General features: G+C 28.6%; 2 protein-coding genes across 2 annotated transcripts in view; one reads left to right on the plus strand and one right to left on the minus strand.

The window, feature by feature from the left end:
• LOC111422275 (serine/arginine-rich splicing factor 4-like) overlaps window positions 1-14,365 on the minus strand; it is a 62,290-nt gene that overhangs the window by 26,829 nt on the left and 21,096 nt on the right. Inside the window, exon 2 of the mRNA XM_071195748.1 lies at window positions 14-137. The gene's annotated coding sequence lies outside the window, so the exon portion shown is untranslated. The remainder of the gene's footprint in view (window positions 1-13; window positions 138-14,365) is intronic.
• Window positions 4,930-12,658, plus strand: LOC111422272 (SET and MYND domain containing, class 4, member 2). The gene is made up of 4 exons (XM_023055470.2): window positions 4,930-5,282; window positions 5,340-5,511; window positions 10,944-12,009; window positions 12,092-12,658. The coding sequence occupies exons 1-4, from the start codon at window positions 5,088-5,090 to the stop codon at window positions 12,639-12,641; spliced, it is 1,983 nt and encodes a 660-aa protein (XP_022911238.2). The 5' UTR covers window positions 4,930-5,087; the 3' UTR covers window positions 12,642-12,658.

Genomic DNA, 14,365 nt, shown 5'->3' on the forward strand with positions numbered 1-14,365 from the left:
TTACATCTCCTACCTTTCGTTGTAGTTTTTGGGACCATGAAATTACATCGGTGTGTTATTGCAGCAACTTTCTAGTTTTTTCCATCGTATGTGGTAATGTAGAAATTAGGTGATGAAATATCAAGATGTAACACGATCTGAAAATAAACAGAAAATTTATATAAAATTTATATTTGAAGAATTATCTATAAATAAAAATAATTTAGGGTTCCCTACAATGTCATTTTGTGGCATTTCTTGTGTTTATGCCCACAGTTCCAATAATGGAATTAGTCACAACGTGATTTTGCAGGCAGTAACATGTTTTCAGGAAACATGCTGATTGTTTGACGAATTATTGTGCCTTGCGGCAATGAAGATTTCTGCAACGACATCAATAACTAGATGGTCGTCAGCTTCAAGTGTTTTCTTTAATACCTTTTTTCAGGAAATTTTATTGATATTATCATATAGTTTTTATATCATATCATAAACTAGGATCTCCAAGGTTCAATTTAACATATATATCATATCATTACCATTAAAGATAGAGATGATATGATTTTTTGAAAATATGATGTCATTTTATATTTGCAAATTTGACAGTGTCTTCTTTAATACCTTTTTTCAGGAAATTTTATTGATATGATCATATAGTTTTTATATCATATCATAAACTACAATGTTCAAGCTTAAATTTAACATATATATCATATCATTACCATTAAAAATAGAGATGATATGATTTTTTGAAAATATGATGTCATTTTATATTTGCAAATTTGACAGTGTTTTCTTCAATACCTTTTTTCAGGAAATTTTATTAATATTATCATATAATTTTTATATCATATCATAAACTAGGATCTCCAAGCTGCAATTTAACATATATATCATATCATTGCCATTAAAAATAGAGATGCTATGATTTTTTGAAAATATGACGTCATTTTATATTTGCAGATTTGACAGTGTTTTTTTTAATACGTTTTTTGAAGAAATTTTATTAATATTATCATATAGTTTTTATATCATGTCATAAACTAGGATCTCCAAGCTTCAATTTAACATATATATCATATCATTACCATTAAAAATAGAGATGATACGATTTTTTGAAAATGTTACGTCATTTTATATTTGCTAATTTGACAATATTTTCTTTAATACCTTTTTTCAGGAAATTTTATTAATATTATCATATAGTTTTTATATCGTATCATAAACTAGAATCTCCAAGCTTTAATTTAACATATACATCATATCATTACCATTAAAAATAAAGATGATATGATTTTTTGAAAATATGACGTCATTTTATATTTGCAAATTTGACAGTTTTCTTTAATAACTTTTTTCAGAAAATCTTATTAATGTTATCATATAGTTTTTATATCATATCATAAACTAGGATCTCCAAGCTTAAATTTAACATATACATCATATCATTACCATTAAAAATAGAGATGATACGATTTTTTGAAAATATGACGTCATTTTATATTTGCAGATTTGACAGTGTTTTTTCAGGAAATTTTATTAATATTATCATACAGTTTTTATATCATATCATAAACTACAATGTTCAAGCTTAAATGTAACATATATATCATATCATTACCATTAAAAATAGAGATGATACGATTTTTTGCAAATATGACGTCATTTTATATTTGCAAATTTGACAGTGTTTTCTTCAATACCTTTTTTCAGGAAATTTTATTAATATTATCATATGGTTTTTATATCATATCATAAACTAGGATCTCCAAGCTTCAATTTAACATATATATCATATCATTACCATTAAAAATAGAGATGATACGATTTTTTGAAAATATGTCATATTTGTAAATTTGACAGTGTTTTCTTCAATACCTTTTTTCAGGAAATTTTATTAATATTATCATATAGTTTTTATATCATATCATAAACTAGGATCTCCAAGCTTTAATTTAACATATACATCATATCATTACCATTAAAAATAGAGATGATATGATTTTTTGAAAATCTTACGTCATTTTATATTTGCAAATTTGACAATGTTTTCTTTAATACCCTTTTTCAGAAAATTTTATTAATATTATCATATAGTTTTTATATCATATCATAAACTAGGATCTCCATGCTTCAATTTAACATATATATCATATCATTACCATTAAAAATAGAGATGATACGATTTTTTGAAAATATAATGTCATTTTATATTTGCAAATTTGACAGTGTTTTCTTCAATACCTTTTTTCAGGAAATTTTATTAATATTATCATATAGTTTTTATATCATGTCATAAACTAGGATCTCCAAGCTTCAATTTAACATATACATCATATCATTATCATTAAAAATAAACATGATATGATTTTTTGAAAATATGACGTCATTTTATATTTGCAGATTTGACAGTGTTTTTTCAGGAAATTTTATTAATATTATCATACAGTTTTTATATCATATCATAAACTACAATGTTCAAGCTTAAATGTAACATATATATCATATCATTACCATTAAAAATAGAGATGATACGATTTTTTGCAAATATGACGTCATTTTATATTTGCAAATTTGACAGTGTTTTCTTCAATACCTTTTTTCAGGAAATTTTATTAATATTATCATATGGTTTTTATATCATATCATAAACTAGGATCTCCAAGCTTCAATTTAACATATATATCATATCATTACCATTAAAAATAGAGATGATACGATTTTTTGAAAATATGTCATATTTGTAAATTTGACAGTGTTTTCTTCAATACCTTTTTTCAGGAAATTTTATTAATATTATCATATAGTTTTTATATCATATCATAAACTAGGATCTCCAAGCTTTAATTTAACATATACATCATATCATTACCATTAAAAATAGAGATGATATGATTTTTTGAAAATCTTACGTCATTTTATATTTGCAAATTTGACAATGTTTTCTTTAATACCCTTTTTCAGAAAATTTTATTAATATTATCATATAGTTTTTATATCATATCATAAACTAGGATCTCCAAGCTTCAATTTAACATATACATCATATCATTATCATTAAAAATAGAGATGATACGATTTTTTGAAAATATGACGTCATTTTATATTTGCAAATTTGACAGTGTTTTCTTAAATACCTTTTTTCAGGAAATTTTATTAATATTATCATATAGTTTTTATATCATATCATAAACTAGGATCTCCATGCTTCAATTTAACATATATATCATATCATTACCATTAAAAATAGAGATGATACGATTTTTTGAAAATATAATGTCATTTTATATTTGCAAATTTGACAGTGTTTTCTTCAATACCTTTTTTCAGGAAATTTTATTAATATTATCATATAGTTTTTATATCATGTCATAAACTAGGATCTCCAAGCTTCAATTTAACATATACATCATATCATTATCATTAAAAATAAACATGATATGATTTTTTGAAAATATGACGTCATTTTATATTTGCAAATTTGACAGTTTTCTTTAATACCTTTTTTCAGAAAATTTTATTAATGTTATCATATAGTTTTTATATCATATCATAAACTACAATCTCCAAGCTTCAATTTAACATATACATCATATCATTATCATTAAGAATAGAGATGATACGATTTTTTGAAAATATGACGTCATTCTATATTTGCAAATTTGACTGTTTTCTTCAGTACCTTTTTTCAGGAAATTCTATTAATATTATCATATGGTTTTTATATCATATCATAAACTAGGATCTCCAAGCTGTAATTTAACATATATATCATATCATTACCATTAAAAATAGAGATGATACGATTTTTTGAAAATATAATGTCATATTTGTAAATTTGACAGTTTAGATGGTCGTCAGCTTCAAGCAGAAGCTAAAATTACGAAACAAAGACGGACTTTCACAATTGGTGATAGCAACACTAACGAAGAGTCAAATAGTGACAACGAACCTTTGTCAGAAATAGAAAAGAAGTTACCGAAAAAGAGAATTTGGCAAAAATCCGTTCTTATTTCTGGATTTCCGAATTTTGAGAAATTGATGCAATCAGCACCCAATGTGGTGGGAGCTAGGAACCGAATCTTGCAATATAGCACTAGTAAATTCTATGAGGAATGATAAAAAGATATCTCCACTGTGCAGATAATAATAACCTTCCTCTGGGCGACAAATTTGCAAAACTACGAGAATTGATGCAAATGCTGAATTGATAATTTTTGAACTCCAAGAAAGGCTGAGTATTGATGACTTTGGTAAGCACGGTGAAAAACTATTTTGCCTCTGCAAACCTTTTGGGTATTTGATGTAATTTGAACCATACGAATGGTTATCTGAAGTCTTTGGTATGCATACCAATGATAGATAGCAATAGATAAAGAAGAAAATTTGGTGTAGGAGGCGAAAATTTACTATCAAAACTGCTTTGAAGAGATTCAGATGAAAGAAATGATTCCTTGGAGCTGGGCTCACTTGAACGGATACCCAACAAGACTAAGCTGAACCACAAAGCTAAGGTGGCGCATTCTGAAGCACACCCGTTTAGGGACTTGTGTGAAGGCGAATTATGCCTAATTTCATGTCTCTATATACAGTGTGTTAATTAAGTATGCAACCAATATCACAATATGCGTATTGCAATACTAATACTGTGATATTGGTTGCATACTTGCAATGATGACGTCGGGTACGATAATTAATTAACACACTGTACTTCCGTTCCGTTTTTATCAATAAAAATAATATCGTGCTACCGAATTTTTGTGATACCTTGTATGTTATTGAAAATATTATTAACTTCAAAATCCTTGAAATAAATTAATAAACTATCACTAAAATAGAGATTAAATAAGATAGAAAAATTAAACAAATTCTTATCGTTTCTATAAATATAGGTTAAAGAAATCATCCGATTTCGTCTTATATAACATAAACATCCGCGTTTAAATATTAAAACGTTGATTAAGAACAACGATTAAAATTCGTTTGATGGTTCTCTCGCTCTCTTTCACTTTATATTTATAGTTCGTCCGAACTGGAACTAAAATTAACTCGGAAAAACGTTCCAAAAGCCGAAGACAAAATTAAATTAGTAAGTACATCAAAAAACGATGGGCGGACGTTTTCACGACCCGGTTTACACTACGATTTGTAGTGAAAAAACACTACAATCAAATGATAAAGGATTTTTCATGCAATTTGTTTATAACACGCTTGAGAGTGTCGGTGATGATTGGATTGAAAACGTTTTTGGATCGTTAACCAACGATAATGAGAGGTTAAGAATTTTATACGAATATGAACCGGTAAGTTAGTTAATATTAATAACTTATTTAATCAAAAAATATATTATAATGTAATAGGCTAAAAGTGTGATTGTGTACACTTTAACGCACGTTCAAGAAATTTATCGCAAAAACAGTGCTGATGTTTCAAAGGCGAGGAGACACGAAGCTGAGAAATATTTTCGAAATGGAGATTTGGAAAAATCTTTGATGTTTTATAGTCAAAGTGTTTTAAGAGCCCCAAATACAGGTAAATAAAATTAAATAGAAAACGATTAAATTGAATTCATTTAAATATCTGATGCGAAAAGTGCTAATTTGATGGCTCTTCTTATCAATAGTGAAAAAAATCTTCCATAAAACTTAAAAATAATCACAAAAATGACGACAAGATTAAAAATGATTTAAAATGAGCCCAAACTCGATGTGGTTATCTTTAAAAATGAGCGAGGTAATAATATTAATTATTACTATTAACCTCACTTTTTATTATTACCTTCCGGTTGTAACTTTTTTATTTTTTGACATAAATATGTCGTGTTTGGACTCATTTTAAAGGATTTTTTATTTCCGACGTGATAAAATGGGCTATTTTAATACAACTCTTGCTTATTAAATAACTTCCGGTGTTTCTTAACCCTTTATGCCATAAAATTCGATTAAAAATTTTTAAATATCGATTTTAATCCCGATTATAATCGTTTAAAATAAGCTCCAACCCAATACGATTATGTTTAAAAGTAATAATAACTTAACTTCCGGTTATCAACTTCCGTTTTTTAATTTTATGTTAATAAATACATAATCGCGATTAAAAATGATTTAAAATGAGCCCAAACTCGATGTGGTTATCTTTAAAAATGAGCGAGGTAATAATATTAATTATTACTATTAACCTCACTTTTTATTATTACCTTCCGGTTGTAACTTTTTTATTTTTTGACATAAATATGTCGTGTTTGGACTCATTTTAAAGGATTTTTTATTTCCGACGTGATAAAATGGGCTATTTTAATACAACTCTTGCTTATTAAATAACTTCCGGTGTTTCTTAACCCTTTATGCCATAAAATTCGATTAAAAATTTTTAAATATCGATTTTAATCCCGATTATAATCGTTTAAAATAAGCTCCAACCCAATACGATTATGTTTAAAAGTAATAATAACTTAACTTCCGGTTATCAACTTCCGTTTTTTAATTTTATGTTAATAAATACATAATCGCGATTAAAAATGATTTAAAATGAGCCCAAACTCGATGTGGTTATCTTTAAAAATGAGCGAGGTAATAATATTAATTATTACTATTAACCTCACTTTTTATTATTACCTTCCGGTTGTAACTTTTTTATTTTTTGACATAAATATGTCGTGTTTGGACTCATTTTAAAGGATTTTTTATTTCCGACGTGATAAAATGGGCTATTTTAATACAACTCTTGCTTATTAAATAACTTCCGGTGTTTCTTAACCCTTTATGCCATAAAATTTGATAAAAAATTTTTAAATATCGATTTTAATCCCGATTATAATCGTTTAAAATAAGCTCCAACCCAATACGATTATGTTTAAAAGTAATAATTAACTTAACTTCCGGTTATCAACTTCCGTTTTTTAATTTTATGCAAATAAATTCATAATCGCGATTAAAAATGATTTAAAATGAGCCCAAACTCGATGTGGTTATCTTTAAAAATGAGCGAGGTAATAATATTAATTATTATTATTAACCTCACTTTTTATTACTAACTTCCGGTTGTAACTTTTTTATTTTTTGGAATAAATACGTCGTGTTTGGACTCATTTTAAAGGATTTTTTATTTCCGACGTGATAAAATGGGCTATTTTAATACAACTCTTGCTTATTAAATAACTTCCGGTGTTTCTTAACCCTTTATGCCATAAAATTCGATTAAAAATTTTTAAATATCGATTTTAATCCCGATTATAATCGTTTAAAATAAGCTCCAACCCAATACGATTATGTTTAAAAGTAATAATTAACTTAACTTCCGGTTATCAACTTCCGTTTTTTAATTTTATGGTAATAAATTCATAATCGCGATCAAAAATGATTTAAAATGAGCCCAAACTCGATGTGGTTATCTTTAAAAATGAGCGAGGTAATAATATTAATTATTATTATTAACCTCACTTTTTATTACTAACTTCCGGTTGTAACTTTTTTATTTTTTGACATAAATAAGTCGTGTTTGGACTCATTTTAAAGGATTTTTTATTTCCTACATGATAAAATGGGCCATTTTAATACAACTCTTGCTTATTAAATAACTTCCGGTGTTTCTTAACCCTTTATGCCACAAAATTCGATTAAAAATTTTTAAATATCGATCTTAATCCCGATTATAATCGTTTAAAATAAGCTCCAACCCAATACGATTATGTTTAAAAGTAATAATTAACTTAACTTCCGGTTATCAACTTCCGTTTTTTAATTTTATGGTAATAAATTCATAATCGCGATCAAAAATGATTTAAAATGAGCCCAAACTCGATGTGGTTATCTTTAAAAATGAGCGAGGTAATAATATTAATTATTATTATTAACCTCACTTTTTATTACTAACTTCCGGTTGTAACTTTTTTATTTTTTGACATAAATAAGTCGTGTTTGGACTCATTTTAAAGGATTTTTTATTTCCTACATGATAAAATGGGCCATTTTAATACAACTCTTGCTTATTAAATAACTTCCGGTGTTTCTTAACCCTTTATGCCACAAAATTCGATTAAAAATTTTTAAATATCGATCTTAATCCCGATTATAATCGTTTAAAATAAGCTCCAACCCAATACGATTATGTTTAAAAGTAATAATTAACTTAACTTCCGGTTATCAACTTCCGTTTTTTAATTTTATGGTAATAAATTCATAATCGCGATTAAAAATGATTCAAAATGAGCCCAAATTCGATGTGGTTATCTTTAAAAATGAGCGAGGTAATAATATTAATTATTATTATTAACCTCACTTTTTATTACTAACTTCCGGTTGTAACTTTTTTATTTTTTGGAATAAATACGTCGTGTTTGGACTCATTTTAAAGGATTTTTTATTTCCGACGTGATAAAATGGGCTATTTTAATACAACTCTTGTTTATTAAATAACTTCCGGTGTTTCTTAACCTTTTATGCCATAAAATTCGATTCAAAATTTTTAAATATCGATTTTAATCCCGATTATAATCGTTTAAAATAAGCTCCAACCCAATACGATTATGTTTAAAAGTAATAATTAACTTAACTTCCGGTTATCAACTTCCGTTTTTTAATTTTAGCAAATAAATTCATAATCGCGATTAAAAATGGTTTAAAATGAGCCCAAACTCGATGTGGTTATCTTTAAAAATGAGCGAGGTAATAATATTAATCATTATTATTAACCTCACTTTTTATTACTAACTTCCGGTTGTAACTTTTTTATTTTTTGGAATAAATAAGTCGTGTTTGGACTCATTTTAAAGGATTTTTTATTTCCGACGTGATAAAATGGGCTATTTTAACACAACTCTTGTTTATTAAATAACTTCCGGTGTTTTTAACCCTTTATGCCATAAAATTCGATTAAAAATTTTTAAATATCGATTTTAATCCCGATTATAATCGTTTAAAATAAGCTCCAACCCAATACGATTATGTTTAAAAGTAATAATTAACTTAACTTCCGGTTATCAACTTCCGTTTTTTAATTTTATGTAAATAAATTCATAATCGCGATTAAAAATGATTTAAAATGAGCCCAAACTCGATATGGTTATCTTTAAAAATGAGCGGGGTAATAATATTAATTATTATTATTAACCTCACTTTTTATTACTAACTTCCGGTTGTAACTTTTTTATTTTTTGGAATAAATAAGTCGTGTTTGGACTCATTTTAAAGGATTTTTTATTTCCGACGTGATAAAATGGGCTATTTTAACACAACTCTTGTTTATTAAATAACTTCCGGTGTTTCTTAACCCTTTATGCCATAAAATTCGATTAAAAATTTTTAAATATCGATTTTAATCCCGATTATAATCGTTTAAAATAAGCTCCAACCCAATACGATTATGTTTAAAAGTAATAATTAACTTAACTTCCGGTTATCAACTTCCGTTTTTTAATTTTATGGTAATAAATTCATAATCGCGATTAAAAATGATTTAAAATGAGCCCAAACTCGATATGGTTATCTTTAAAAATGAGCGGGGTAATAATATTAATTATTATTATTAACCTCACTTTTTATTACTAACTTCCGGTTGTAACTTTTTTATTTTTTGGAATAAATAGGTCGTGTTTGGACTCATTTTAAAGGATTTTTTATTTCCGACGTGATAAAATGGGCTATTTTAATACAACTCTTGCTTATGAAATAACTTCCGGTGTTTCTTAACCCTTTATGCCATAAAATTCGATTAAAAATTTTTAAATATCGATTTTAATCCCGATTATAATCGTTTAAAATAAGTTCCAACCCAATACGATTATGTTTAAAAGTAATAATTAACTTAACTTCCGGTTATCAACTTCCGCTTTTTAATTTTAGCAAATAAATTCACAATCGCGATTAAAAATGATTTGAAATGAGCCCAAACTCGATGTGGTTATCTTTAAAAATGAGCGAGGTAATAATATTAATTATTATTATTAACCTCACTTTTTATTACTAACTTCCGGTTGTAACTTTTTTATTTTTTGGAATAAATACGTCGTGTTTGGACTCATTTTAAAGGATTTTTTATTTCCGACGTGATAAAATGGGCTATTTTAATACAATTCTTGCTTATTAAATAACTTCCGGCGTTTTTTTAACCCTTTATGCCATAAAATTCGATTAAAAATTTTTAAATATCGATCTTAATCCCGATTATAATCGTTTAAAATAAGCTCCAACCCAATACGATTATGTTTAAAAGTAATAATTAACTTAACTTCCGGTTATCAACTTCCGTTTTTTAATTTTATGCTAATAAATTCATAATCGCGATTAAAAATGATTCAAAATGAGCCCAAACTCGATGTGGTTATCTTTAAAAATGAGCGAGGTAATAATATTAATTATTATTATTAACCTCACTTTTTATTATTACCTTCCGGTTGTAACTTTTTTATTTTTTGGAATAAATAAGTCGTGTTTGGACTCATTTTAAAGGATTTTTTATTTCCGACGTGATAAAATGGGCTATTTTAATACAACTCTTGCTTATTAAATAACTTCCGGTGTTTCTTAACCCTTTATGCCATAAAATTCGATTAAAAATTTTTAAATATCGATTTTAATCCCGATTATAATCGTTTAAAATAAGCTCCAACCCAATACGATTATGTTTAAAAGTAATAATTAACTTAACTTCCGGTTATCAACTTCCGTTTTTTAATTTTATGGTAATAAATTCATAATCGCGATTAAAAATGATTCAAAATGAGCCCAAACTCGATGTGGTTATTTTTAAAAATGAGCGGGGTAATAATATTAATTATTATTATTAACCTCACTTTTTATTACTAACTTCCGGTTGTAACTTTTTTATTTTTTGGAATAAATAAGTCGTGTTTGGACTCGTTTTAAAGGATTTTTTATTTCCGACGTGATAAAATGGGTTGTTTCAATACAACTTTATATGTTAGAGACTTTTTGACACAAATTAACTAATTTCTTATTTTCTTTTAGGTGAAAACATTCACGTCGATGATGGTTTATCATTAACCCTATCATTATGGGGTCGATCAGAAGTTTTAATGAGATTGGGAGAATATTCTTTAGCATTACGAGACATTCAAACGGCTTTAAAAGAGAACATAACCGATAAAGCCGAAGCTTTCCGTCGAATGGGAATTTGTTACAAAGCCATCAACGAATTGAACCGGGCGAGAGTGTCATTCAACATAGCGGCTAAATTGCTTCCAGAAAATGAGCTCGAAAGTCTTCGAAACGATATTGATAAAGAATACAAAGAAAATAAACACGAAAATCGCAGAGTTATGCCGTTTGTAACTAAAAAACATCCCGATTACCCGAATGCGACGAAGAAAATGTTGGTTAAAGAAGAAGAGGGTTTTGGGAGATTCGTTGTTGCTAAAGAACATATTAAAACTGGAGAGGTTATTGTTGTTGAGCCACCTCATGCTTCTTGTTTACTCCCGGAATGTTTTGGGACGAATTGTCATCATTGTTTTGAGCGATTAATTTCTCCTGTTGGATGTCCAGAATGTTCGAATGTTGCGTTTTGTAAACCCGAGTGTCGTGATATCGCTTTGTCGAGTTATCATCGTTTTGAATGCAAATTTATTGATTTGTTGATCGGATCTGGTATGAGTATTTTAGCCCATACTTGTTTGAGGATGATAACTCAAAATAGTTTAGAAAAAAACTTAAAAATCCATGAAAATCGCAGCTTGGAGCAAGTTTATTCGTTATGTACAAATTCAAGTTTGCGACCACCAAGAGATTTTATCCAAAGAACCATAATGGCAGCGTTTTTGTTAAGAATTTTGCAAAAGAGTGGATATTTCGGACGCGAAGATGAGGATAATTGTATTCCGACGGATGTTGAATTTAAAATCGGAGAGTTAATTTTGTTTTGTTTACAAATGTTGCAATTTAATGCGCACGAAATTTATGAAACTCGAATCACTCCTCAGCACAGATTAAGAGGATCTCGAGCTTCTTATATTGGAGTTGCAATTTATCCTACGGTAGCTTTATTTAATCACGATTGTTATCCAGGAGTTACGAGGTAAGAAGCTCAATAAAAGGATTAATTAATAATCTTATCATAAATCGTATTAAGTAATTAAAAAAAATAATTTAATTTTTAGATATTTCGTTGGAAAAAACATCGTAATAAACGCAGTGCGGCCAATATCACCGGGAGAATTAATAGCAGAAAATTACGGCCCCGTTTTTACCCGCCGCCCGTTATCCGATAGACAAAAATCTTTATCTGGGAGATATTGGTTTACCTGCCAATGCACCGCTTGCACTCAAGATTGGCCAACATACGAAAATGGGTTAGAAACGTATCCGCGAAAAATCCGCTGTCCAACTCAAAAATGTTCCTACTTTTTTACATTACCCGTTCAAAACGAAACGATGAAGTGTCCCCGTTGCAAAAAGAAGGTGTCTTTAACCGATAACATCTTGCAAATGAAAATATGCGAGGAACAACTCCAAGCGGCGTTCGAACTTGTTGAAACGCAAGAACCCGAAAAGGGAATACCATTGTTGAATAATGCGATTGAATTGTTTCATAAAGTTTCGACTCCTCCGCATAAAGATGTTCATATTGGGCAAGAAGTTTTAAGATCGTTTTTAGCCGATTCTGGGAATGTACATGTTTGTTTAAAACCTTATCCTGATTCTGAATAAAATTTTTTTCTAAATAACTTGATTTATTAATTAATCATTTTTAACGAAACCTCTCTATACAGAGTGTCCCGTTAAGCGTACGGAGCGGCTGTATCTCTAGAACGGTAAGGCCTAGAGCTTTGGGAAAAAAATCCTTTTAACCAAAGTGAGCAAGACAAATAGCCGGAAATTATTTTGCAGTTCGTAATTCGACCCCTAGGGGGCGTAACTGCCATAGAGAAACATAAAATTCCCGCTATCTCAGAAAGTTAGACGATGAGCTATAACTTTGACAACATCATTTAGTAGCTTCCCTTTCTGATAACCTAAAAAAATACAGGGCGTTCCATTTAAAATTTTCAAGTTCCTCACAATTGAATATGGAGAAAACAGTAATTCAATTTTTGACCACCCTGTATCAGATACTCCGATACAACAAATGACAATCCATTTGACAACATCTGAAGAGTAATCGTGCCAATGTAGATCTTTTTTGAATGAACATTGCCTGAGATATGGGGTACAATTAAACGGTGTAATAAAAACTATAGCATTCAAGCTTTTAAATATACAGGGTGTCTCACGTAACTGGTTCGTTAGGACTTTTTTAGGTTCCACTATTCGTAGAGGTTTGAAATTTTGGTAGCATGGGTTGTTCATTTTAAACTTTCGATCTAAAATATTTTCAAGATGGCCACCCCTTCCGGTCTACCGGAAGTAGACCACAACTTCGTTATTTTAAATAGAATGCTATAGTTTTTATTACACCTTTCAATTATACATAAAAAAAACATGTTGACTTTGATAAAAGTTGTTGGTACCTACCATTTTTGGTTTTCGAGTTATTTTGATTTTAAGCTTTTTTTGGCAAATTTCACCATGCTCTTTAAAAGTCTATATCTCAGTTAACGTTCATTAAAAAAAACTCTAAATTGGCACGATTACTCTTCAGATGTTGCCAAATAGATTGTCATTTCTTGTATCAGAATATCTTATACAGGGTGGTCAAAAATTGAATTACCGTTTCTCCATATTCAATGGCTAGAAAGTCGAAAATTTTAAATGGAATACCCCGTATTTTTTTTACCCTATCAGAAAGGGAATTTAATTCTCTACAAATTATCTATAAACATTCCTATACCTATTTATAGTAGTTTCCCTGATATTGGAAAATTAATCAAAATCAGACATAAAATCCCACAGCCCGTTTGTGTTTTTGTTAGCAGGCCAAGACATTTTGACAGTTCATCGTTTAATTTATTTAAATTATGCTATAAAAACTATAACTTCAAAAAGTTTTAACGAACCAGTTACGTGAGACACCTGTATACAGGCTGTCCCGTTAAGCGTACGGAGCGGCTGTATCTCTAGAACGGTAAGGCCTAGAGCTTTGGGAAAAAAATCCTTTTACCCAAAGTGAGCAAGACAAATAGCCGGAAATTATTTTGAAGTTCGTAATTCGACCCCTAGGGGGCGTAACTGCCATAGAGAAACATAAAATTCCCGCTATCTCAGAAAATTAGACGATGAGCCATAACTTTGACAACATCATTTAGTAGCTTGGATAATACCGCATCGCTTTTGTTTTGCGATATTTCTCATATCTGTCATAATAAGGGAGGGGGAGGCCAATGCGTTTTCAAATGTTTACATTTTAATATCTCCTGGACCGTTCAACCGATTTGAATATTTTTGATCTTGTTTGAAAGAGCATTACATGCTCTTTTAAAAGATATTTTCAGTAA

The sequence above is a fragment of the Onthophagus taurus genome, chromosome 5 (genome assembly GCF_036711975.1).
Source record: "Onthophagus taurus isolate NC chromosome 5, IU_Otau_3.0, whole genome shotgun sequence".
Lineage (NCBI taxonomy): Eukaryota > Metazoa > Arthropoda > Insecta > Coleoptera > Scarabaeidae > Onthophagus > Onthophagus taurus.

What these genes read in the sequence shown, in the direction of transcription:
- LOC111422272 (XM_023055470.2), top strand. Translation starts at nt 5,088, where the DNA reads ATGGGCGGACGTTTTCACGACCCGGTTTACACTACGATTTGTAGTGAA. An exon ending in TTTTATACGAATATGAACCG is followed by an intron (nt 5,283 to 5,339) that starts GTAAGTTAGTTA and finishes ATAATGTAATAG; the next exon opens with GCTAAAAGTGTGATTGTGTA. An exon ending in TTTAAGAGCCCCAAATACAG is followed by an intron (nt 5,512 to 10,943) that starts GTAAATAAAATT and finishes ATTTTCTTTTAG; the next exon opens with GTGAAAACATTCACGTCGAT.